The sequence below is a fragment of the Cariama cristata genome, unplaced genomic scaffold (genome assembly GCF_000690535.1).
Source record: "Cariama cristata isolate BGI_N322 unplaced genomic scaffold, ASM69053v1 scaffold15781, whole genome shotgun sequence".
In the NCBI taxonomy this organism is placed as follows: Eukaryota; Metazoa; Chordata; class Aves; order Cariamiformes; family Cariamidae; genus Cariama; species Cariama cristata.
Genome location: NW_009598836.1, coordinates 3,798 through 14,014, shown reverse-complemented (window position 1 = coordinate 14,014; position 10,217 = coordinate 3,798). Strand labels below are relative to the sequence as shown.

At 46.1% G+C, this 10,217-nt stretch overlaps 1 protein-coding gene across 1 annotated transcript in view; it reads right to left on the bottom strand.

Moving 5' to 3' along the window:
• Positions 1–518: 518 nt before the first annotated feature.
• The window catches only part of NUFIP2 (nuclear fragile X mental retardation protein interacting protein 2), an 11,462-nt gene continuing 1,763 nt past the window's right edge, over positions 519–10,217 (bottom strand). The window contains 3 exon segments of the mRNA XM_009709456.1: positions 519–1,130; positions 1,755–1,787; positions 9,792–10,217. Of these exon segments, the coding sequence (XP_009707758.1) occupies positions 1,078–1,130; positions 1,755–1,787; positions 9,792–10,217 (512 nt within the window). The 3' untranslated portion in view covers positions 519–1,077.

The window sequence follows — 10,217 nt, the reverse complement described above, 5'->3', positions numbered from 1 at the left end:
AAAAAAAATAATTCAAGAAGGGTGAAAGTTAGCAGAACTCAACTCAATTTCTCTTCAGTTTTCCAATGAAAATGGGAAAAAAATCCAGCACATTTAGTGTTAGGAGACAGACAGAGCAAATATGAAGCACCTACAGTTGAAAGCAGAAGATACTTTTTTTTTTTTGCTCCCAGTAATACAATGGCATTAAACTGTGGGAACAGTGTGGGTTTTTTGTTGTTTTTTTTTTTTCATATTAAATGCCTAAACAGATTGCTTATTTTTGCATGTTGTCTTTTAAAAATGAGATAACTCTTCAGTTGCAATAGTCCAACATGTAACCGGAGCCAGGTCAACTGTGTGACTTCACCACGCATCCTAGAACTGCAGTATTACCATCTTTCCCCCAGAAGAATGATGCTTTAAGACAATATCCCCAGCATAGGATTGTTGCTTTACTCCTGGCAAAACATGCGGATTATAATTCTCTGGAAAAAAACCCCAGAAACTCTGCAAACTTCAAGGCGTTTCTCCAGCATTCAGTGGAAAACAAAATAGAAAAAAAAAAATTGGGGAGGTGGAAGGGAAAGGGGAGATGAAGGATGGTGAATCATCCTGATTTCCCTGTGATTAGTGTGTCACTACAGTCACAGAACAAGAAACAGAAACCTTGTCAAGTGGAAATGCCTCTCCAGTGGGTTGCTGTTGCCCATGTAGACGACAGCAGGAACTTTAGAACCGGGCTTGTAAATAGAGTCTGTATTCGTTAATCACTTGCATTCACTCTTTAAACAAAAACAGAACAAAAAACAACAACAAAAAAAAACCAAAACGAAAAAAATCTATTCAGTACCGGAGATTAAATAATCACGTGTGTAGTCTCGTTGAAATAAATTTTCAGATTCCTTAAGAAGTCTAATTACTTTCAGTTGCCATTTTTAAATAACTATATATATATTTGTATATATTATCCTGTGATTCTAGTTATGGTTCCTCTGCTGCACTGAAGATTTAGAAGGAGCATAAAAGCCTTTTGTCCCCCACGAACAGCACAAATGCTGCAGAAAGGTTATAACAGGCAGTCTCGTCTTGCTACCTTCATTGATCCGGGCGATCCATGGCTTCATCGTAAGTGATTATCCTTTTGGGATCTGGAAAGAAAGCAAAATCCTAAGTTTTTGACAAGCGACTTTCAGGACCTGTGACTGAAGACATTCACAAGAGATCTGCAAGGTGCTTGGCCGTTAACGAACTTTTCCTTCGGACTTCCCATCGTCACCACCTCCTGCAAACGTGCTCAGGTCCCCGGCTGGCTCCGGCAGCGCAGCCCCTGCTCCCCACATCACAGCCCTGGGCAGCAGCACGCCCGTCTCCACCGATCGCTCTTCCCACAAGCTAACACAGAACATCTTCACAGGTCAGTTGTGGAGACACACCAGAATTTAAAACTTATTCTTGGCTGCGACACCCAGCATCAGAAATTGAAAGCAATTTTGTATACACGTAGGGAAGACTCATTAAATCTAATTTGGCACGGGTTTTATTGCTCTTTTAGAGACTCTGCTTCTCTCTGAACACCCCACTATTATAGGAAAGCTTACCGTCCTGACTTTTAGCGATCCAAAACACAGATAAACCCAGACTACAAACAGCAGGCACTGAAGAACTAAACTCGGGCATCTCCGGACACCAAGACAACCCACTCCCATCACCCATCCCAACAGACAGAGCAGGACAGAGCAATTTGGTTTATTTATTCTTTTCAATATCCTTACCTTGCTTCTGCAAATTCCAAACCGATTCCATTTCTGTGGAGGCAAAAAGAGAAGACCATTGTTATTATGCTGATTGATGCTCCCATTAGAGACAACTCCAAACATGCTTTAGTTTTCAGAGCGTGGCACGACACCGCTGCAGTTGTGCCCAGGCTGTCAGACAAAGCCGACCCCAACCCAGCCCACAGGACTGCACGAATTTGATGGGAATGATCCAGCAGTAAGAGGCAGAGAGATGGCCATAACGTGGTCTTAAGGGTCAGACAGCCAAACGGAGCATGAGAAATGTCATCGCCGTTCTCCACTCCTACAAATCAACTTTGGGCTTTACGACTCCAATGCTGCTTCACACATTACAGCCTCAACAAGTAGCCTGGAGAGATGATTTTTACGAGTTGATGCTTAGTACATGTGAAATCAGAAACGCTGGACAAAGCAAGTTTCTCATGAATCATAGCATGCATCTGCTGAAGCACACCATGTAAAGATTACGCTGCTAATATCACTGCAAAACCGCTGCCAACGTACAATCCCAGAACAAGGTGTGATGCTCGAGACACCCGGCTGCCTGCTTGGCTTTCGGTTCTTTCCCCAATTTACCTCTACAACACACTTGTGGGCTAAAGACAAACCCTCCCCAATTCTCGCTGAAAGAGCACATGCTTTTGTTTACCTAAGAAAGAACAGCAAAGTTAAATGCTCTTTTTATTCACATTAAGAAACAGAAGGCTCTTCCCTTTAAAATATCCCCAAAATCAAGTCACATCTTTAGAGATCTATTCAAAGTAACTACATTTAGCCACTATCAAGCTGGAATTTTGTGAGCTATCATACTTACAAAGACACTAAGTGTACCCTGCGCCCAAGTTTAAGAGACAAAATTATAGAAAAGGAGCATTTAGTAGGAACACAACCTGCAAGAACAATCTTTCAAGTCTCCCTTCTGCCAGAAAGAAGGGTGACAGGACCTTGTAAGGGCTAGGAACAGAGAACGGCAAAGGATTATTAAGCTACACGGTATGTGCAGTAAAGCACAAAACAAGGCAATAAGTAAACTAACTGGCATGGGAAAGGAAGAATTAAAAAAACCCTACAAAACTCATGGCCTCAGCACGATGTGTGCCAAGTGTCACCTCGATCAATCGCTTGCATGTTCGCGTCCCTTCTCCAACCCTTCATCTGTCCTTTGTCCGCTACAATCTCAAGCTCCCCAGGACAGGAAATTGCATGCGAATAAATATTGCCAGCCCTCTCCGCACAATTAAGTCTTTTGTAAGGAAGGCCCTGACAAAATTTTACGAGGGCTGCTATTTTTGCGTCACGATAATAAGAGCAATACTTTGCACTTTCATCGGGGGAACCCTAAGTGCTTTGGGAATAGTAACCATCCTCTAACACCCCCAGGGATACAAGCAGCCTAGCAAGGGACTACCTCCCTCATCCGCCAGATCCAGATGCCCCAGGAGTAAAATGAACCAGCTACTAAAATTACCTCCAGCAGAGCTAGTTTTCCTTTCAGTGAAGTTAGATGCATCACTTCCTAATGGCTCAAGAACATCACCCCTTCTAACAGCTTTCCCCAAAGGCAGGGGACAGAAAACTACTCTCAAGTTGTTGGCTCCTCCACATTACAGCAAGGTTTGAGCATCAAACAGAAGGCGGAGGCTGGAGCACTGCCCACTACTGTATCTCCACACCAAAGACCCTGCTTTCTTTTGCACTTCCCTTTGGTCCTACCTTCATCAGACACCGCCAGAATGTGAATGGCTTGTACTAAGACATGCCCAACAATAAGATAGACAGTGAGATACTATCAAAAACACACCAAAAAACTTTTAAGTTGTCAAAATTCTGTTTTAAAAAGAACAAACCAAAACCAAAACCCAAACTCCTCAACCTTTCCAGACTTCAATCTTCCTTCTCCTTCCTCAGAAAGAGAGGTAGGAGGGAGGGTGGTGTGAAGAGTCCTGTAAATCCCAAACACCTGGATGCACTGGCTGGCAGGTGCTTAGCCTGACAAAACTACAAAACCAAAGACCATCGGCAACCTGGATGCGATATTGATTGTTACTGAATATCGCCTGCCATCAGAAGAGCAAGGTCCTCGCCTCTACGTGGCCATGAGATAGCACAGGTTAAACACATTTAGCAACCAAAACAGCTTCACAGATTAAAAAGAAAAAAGTCTTGGGCTAACTGCAACACAGAACTAGGAAAAAAAAGGTCTTCCTTCAATCTTAAGATGGAGTTTTCTGATTTATTCTGCTTTACTTGGTAATACATTAGAGTGAGTTTTCCTCCCGGTTCTGGATCGGTTACTGGCTGTGGTCACGTACGACCGTCGCAAGGTGCCATGACAAGTGCCGTGACCCCTGCAACAGCAGCTGGACAGACCCCCCCGTGCCCGTTGGAGAGGCAGCTCCACAGGTCCCCCGTTGCACAATGCCTGGCTCCGGCTAACCGGAGCAGTAAGCACAGGGATGCAGGGTGGGAGAAAAGGCAGCCCCCACCAGCTGGTCATGTAAGAGACCCCAAGCCTGCTTTCAGTCCTCCTTCCTTGGGCTCAAGGAGCTCTTTTTTTGAGCCTGTTTTCCCTGGATAAAGCTTCCAGGGTGAGTGTGAGCAAGGACTCTTCCCATGCAGGGGAGGGCGACAGTAAAAGGGGTATCCGCACCATGAGGCTGAGTCTACCTCTCAGATACTGACCCAAAACCTAGTACTGCCACTTTCCAAAGCGGAAGGTGGTCAAGACCTGCCCAACGGAGAGAGGCCACCATTCCCAAAACCAGGACACGCGGCCGGGGAAATGTCACACTTCCTTCTCAGTGGACTCCAACCCAGCTGGAGAAAATGCCATCACCAAACCCTTGCACAACCCGGCATCAAAGCCAGCCCTGCTTCAAGCCAGGGGCAGAACTAGGTCACCTCCCGTGCCCATTCCGACCTCACATTTTCCAGCATTTTTTACAATTAGCCAGCCTCTCCACAGCTCTCTGGCTCACGGTTTGCTGAGAAACTGCCCGGGGCAGACAGCCCCAGCCACATCCACCTAGGGAGCTCCAGGGAGAGGAACCACTTCTTCTGGGGACTATCACCAAAACAAAGGGTCAGTGGAGGAAGGCTTTGATGTCAGGAACAGACTAAAGCACACTGGTGAATTGCACCGAGATTCCTCAGAGGTCAATAAACTTTATAGCAGGACTGGTACGTAACCTTGGAGGGGAAAGAAGTCTTTCTGTGACAACTTGTTAAGACAGGCATTTTTACACACATTTTCCTTGGGAGGGAGGCTGCACCTGCAAACAGAAGTGTCTGAACAATGCCACGGTACTAGTTCTTTGTTCTTATAAATCTAACCTATAAACTGACAATTGTCCCTAAAATGAAGCACTAGGAAAAAAAAAAAAAAAAACAAGAAACAATAAGAGAGGGACCATCCTCATCAGATTTTTTTATCTGCAGGACACAACAATTAAGTTAGGGGATTGCCCCGGAAACAAAGCAAAGACTAAAATTTCAGCGCTGTGGAGACTTGTCCCTGTACCAAATACACTGTACTGATCCTGACAACTGGAAAAAGCAGAGACTCAAAGGAGAATTAAATCAGCTTTTGCCCCACAAGACCATAACCAACAGACTGAGATCTAACCCCTTTCCACCAAGGGGGATGGGAAACCAAGGCTTTTTTTTTTTTTTTCTTCTCTCCTCTCTCCTGATGTAAAGGATGAAAACTGCTGAATTCACAGCTCTGCTATTTCTTCTGACCCAGTTCACCATTCCGGCAAATGCCACTCCTGGCTAGCCCACGCTGCCTCGCTCTATTTTCCATGCTGCTCTTCTGCTTCTTCACGCGAGCAGAGATGCTGGCGCAACCGAGATGCCGAGAAGGAACAGAGCAGCGGTATGGGCAGAAACTTGGGGGCAAAAGAGAAGAGGGAAACACTGCAGTTCCCTCTCCTCCACCTACCTTGTCTTTGCTACTGCGCAAGTGAACTGGAGACCTCGATTATTTGCTTTTTAGCTAAGGACAAGCAAAATACTGGAGCTTCCCACCTCAAAGCTCGTCAGTAGTTACACACAGCCTGGCCTGGAAGAGTGCAACTGCCCAAACATGAAGAAATTCTGGAAAGCATTGACAATTATTCCAATACAAAGCGTTTCATCCAGCTGTCTTTAAAAGGAGGGCTAAAGCAGGAAGATACTGATTTCAATAGAAGTAAAGCTCAGATACACCCAGCATCCTCTTTTGAAGGACCAAAAAATCTGCAAGGATCAGTTTTACCCTCAAAATATGAGGATTTTGGCAATACCACGCCAAGGCAGAGGTTCAGTTCTAATCTAGACAGGGACAGTGTCCCTAAGCGAGAGCATCACTCCTTCCTGGCCCTTCCAGTCTCCCATACCAAGCTACCGTCCCCGTCTCCAACCACATGAACAGCAGGCCCACCAGTGCTCAACTAAATCAGATCTACCTTGCTAAATCAGGTATGTCACCCACGAGCCCTTCACGGCACCGTCACAAACACTGAGCGGCACGCGCTGTCAACGAAGGCAGCCGCGTTGAAGGATCATGTTTTACAGTCAAGCAGATCAGATAATCAAGGGAGCCTTTCTGCGCTTTAAAAAGGAGGGGAGGGGGGGGAAAGCAAGGCACAGACCACGGGCACAGAGGAAACCAGCACAAAGTATCCAAGGGAAGAACAGGAGGGCACACCATCAGCCTTGCCAGTATGTTCCCAATGCCCTGACTTCCAGGGAAAAAGCAATCTGGGTGCATGCAAACGAGCACAGCTTCCCCCTGCCCCAGGACCTCACTCCGCTCTGCAGCCACTCAGCCTTACACCGCCCTTACACCCCAGCGCAGCCTTACACCACCTTACACCCCAGCATGCACGGTGCTGGCAGCGGTTTAAACAGGATTACTGTACCAGAGCCAGCCCACCCTGTGTGTTACCTCCTCCATCCATTCTTTCCCAGGGAAGCCGTGAAGCAATTATAATCTATAACGTCCCTTGCAGTCACTGGGCAAACGGCACACAGGAAAGCCTGGTTTGTTGGAACAAAGCTACTGAGTAAGCTGGAGGCTTTCCCATAGCCTATTTGCAGTCCAAGATGAGGATCCACATAACCTGGTCACAGCTACAGACACAAACGGTGCAAAAAAGGGTGCGGGCTTGCAACAGACAGGTCGAAGCACTGCAACCACCCACGCTAGAGCCCATTCCTCACTCCAACACCCAGAGCTTCACCCTTGCACCGCCGGTAGCTTGCACTGACCTCCTGCACACGGAGGAGCTATGGGGAGGGAACGCACCAGGACCCCACCAGTGCCCCACGCTCACCCCTGTCCCTGCCCTGCAATCGCTTCTCTTTGTGTCCATAACCCCAGAGGCAGGGCAGATTTGAAGAACAAACTATCAAGACTTTGCTCAAAAGCAAACAGATCAATCTGAAGAGGGAGAAGTTCACCCTCCTCTCGAAATCAAAACCAAACAATCTGAGGATCCAACTGCCCAGGACACCCTAACACCGGCCCAGGCAAACCCATATGCTCTCCCGAGCAGGGAGGAAGGGAAGACAGCTTGTGAAAAATAAGCGAGGGGAATTGTTCCTTTCCTACTGCAGAGGAACTGGTTGGCTGGGAGCAGGATCTCAGGAAAACAGCCCAAGATAAACGGAGAGAATGGTGTGGGAATTAACCGCTGCATTGCTGTCCTGCAAACACACCCCGGCAGCTCCGTTTCTGGACATTTTGCAGCACGCTGTGCCAGCGGAGCTCACCCACGGCGCGTCGGCTGCAGGATCACGGCCACGGAGAGGGGACAGCGTTTTCCACCTGCGTGGGGCAGAGGAAGGCACTGTTCTTGCCAATACCCCTTAACCCAGCTCACCCCAATGGACTCGAACACACGCAGAAATGCAACCCCCAACATCATCACAGAAGATGTACCAAGACCTGGACTGATCTCCTGCTTTGTAAAGCAGCAATAGCATCTGAAGACTAAGTGGGACAAAGACAAGCTCAAGCTGTTTGGAGCACCACTATCACGGCATTAACGACAACACTGACTAGAAACATCCATTGTCTTTTACCCCTAAGTAACACCTCGAAGTTGGCACAGATACAGCTTGAAAAATATTGGCGTGGAGGAGCGGTGGGGCAGGAACTCATTTCCCCAGGGCATCACAAGGGTGCTTGCTCTGGATGCTCAAAGCAAGAGCATTCACATGCAGAAGCACGGAAAGAGCAGAAAAGAGTATTTTAAAGAGTGCTTTAGGTGTCCATTCTTGCCATTGAATGTAATTAACTCCTGTGCTTAGAAGAACTAAAGGCAGCCAAACTTTGAAGTTAACACCTCCTTAAGGGGACATGGGAAGGGAGTGTTCTTTATTTTCCTGTTGTTACTATTGTTTTACTGGGGTCTGTCTTTTCACACAGCTAGTGAGCAAGGGAGAGCTGATGAGTCTTGCTGAGGCTGTACAGAGTTGCTTTTCTACAAGAAAGTTCAGGTTGACAAAAACAAAGAGAGATAAACTGAAGTGCTGGGAAAATTTGCAAACTTAAGAAAAGGATTGCCTCGGACTTCCCCTCTACACCATGCTATGCTTTCTGGTACCCCCATTTTCTGATGGGAAACTGGGATTTACGCTGCAGGTAGACACAAGAAATGAGAACAGAAAGCTTGATTTAACACTGAGCAGAGGGTAGCGGACCCAGATAAAATCAATTGATGAACGCTGTTCTCAAGAATACTAGAGCTTAAAACGTTAACATCGTGAGAGTGAGATGACCTGGAAAGAAATACTTGGAGTTATTATTTTTAAATGACTGGGCTTGCTATTACTAAAGGCATCTAAGTTTCCATATGCTACACAGAGAGTTTGTGAACAGGTAATTTAAGAACTTCACAGCGAGTCAAAACACAGCAAATTTGCCAATGCCAACCAAATACCAACCCCTCCGCAGAGGGGAGCAAGACATTATCCAGACAGGTATGTGGAACAGTAAACAAAAAAAATGGATGGATCACCTTTTTCCCTTCAGGGCAGGGGGATGCGGGGAGAGGGGGCAAATAAAAAAGGAAGAGCCCTTGTGTTCATCAAGGGTAGATCAGTAACACGGTGCCAAGAGGGAACACGCACCCAGGCTCCTGCTAACACTGAGCCACGACCGAAAGCCAAGAACTGCTGCAAGACCTCCGAGCTTCTGGGGCTGAGGCTAAAGCCCAAGGCAAGCCATCCCACAGGCTTCCCTCTCTTCTTTCCCAGTTTAAAGCGTCTGTATCGTGTTTGAGACTTTTCAGTCTCAAAAAAAAAAAACAGGAAAAAAAGAACCTGGACTACAAACGACTCCATGAAAGCAATAAAATCATCTGAAAGATTTGGCCTACAAAGACGATGAGAGAATTCAATCTGCAGCTTACAGAAGAGCTGATAAGCAAAGACATGTCTTGCCTTTGCCATAATACCCAGGAAGGGCAGGGGAAAAGTGTGTGTGTGGGGCTTCACTTAAAAAATTAAAATCAATCACACCATGAAAACCTGTAGGAATAATTTTCTTCTTCCTTCAACACCATGATTTCATGGCCTAATCTGCCCAGGGGAGAAGCTGCAACGCTTTCGTGGCAGAGGTGTGAGTACAGACTATGAAGCCTTTTCAGTGACAAGAGTATCACCTGGTAAAGCTGGAACAGAGCAGGTGAACCTACACATTTAACTCCTTCCAGTGCTGAGGAGGACCTGCTCGTTCCACAGGAATTAAAATGTAAAATACGCTAGCTAAGCATCATTCCTATCAACATCACTTACACTTGTCCACAGGAACAGGGAAACAAATACCTCTTAACATTAATTATACAACCATTTGAATAACTTTCCCAAACAGTTATTGCCACTAGAGATAGGCAAGCAAAAAAGCTCATTTTTAAAACAATCAGAATTGCTGTAAGGAATAGATCATGTTAGAATATTGCACTTCTAAAATAAATTAAAAAAAAAGATAAGAGAATGCCCTTAGGCAGCAAGTTAAGCCATTACCTTTAGTGTGATATATAATAGCAGCCCTCAGGTCAAAAGAACCCCAGCTATCTTTCCTTTCTAGGCCTCTCTGGTACCTCTGTTCTTTGGCGGAGGCTAGCAAATTGTTCGTAGGAGAGGCCAGAGGATTCTCTATTTCATAGTCTTTTGAAAGAAACACTAAAGCACCTTGGCTACCGGTGTCTGCCTTTTGTAGGTCACCTGTGTGATGCGACTCCAAAGCTAAGACACCACCCTCAACAGCAGTCCCAGGCTTAAGAACAGCACTAAGAATTTGAGGGCTAGTCCGTTTATCCAGCTCATAAGCCTTAGGAAACACAGGTTGTTCAGTTCCTGAGGGAATGATTTCAGCACACTGTGAAACCAAAGTGGCAGGATATTCCCCTTGAAATGTCACTTCCATTAACTGATTATCTGCAGATTTCC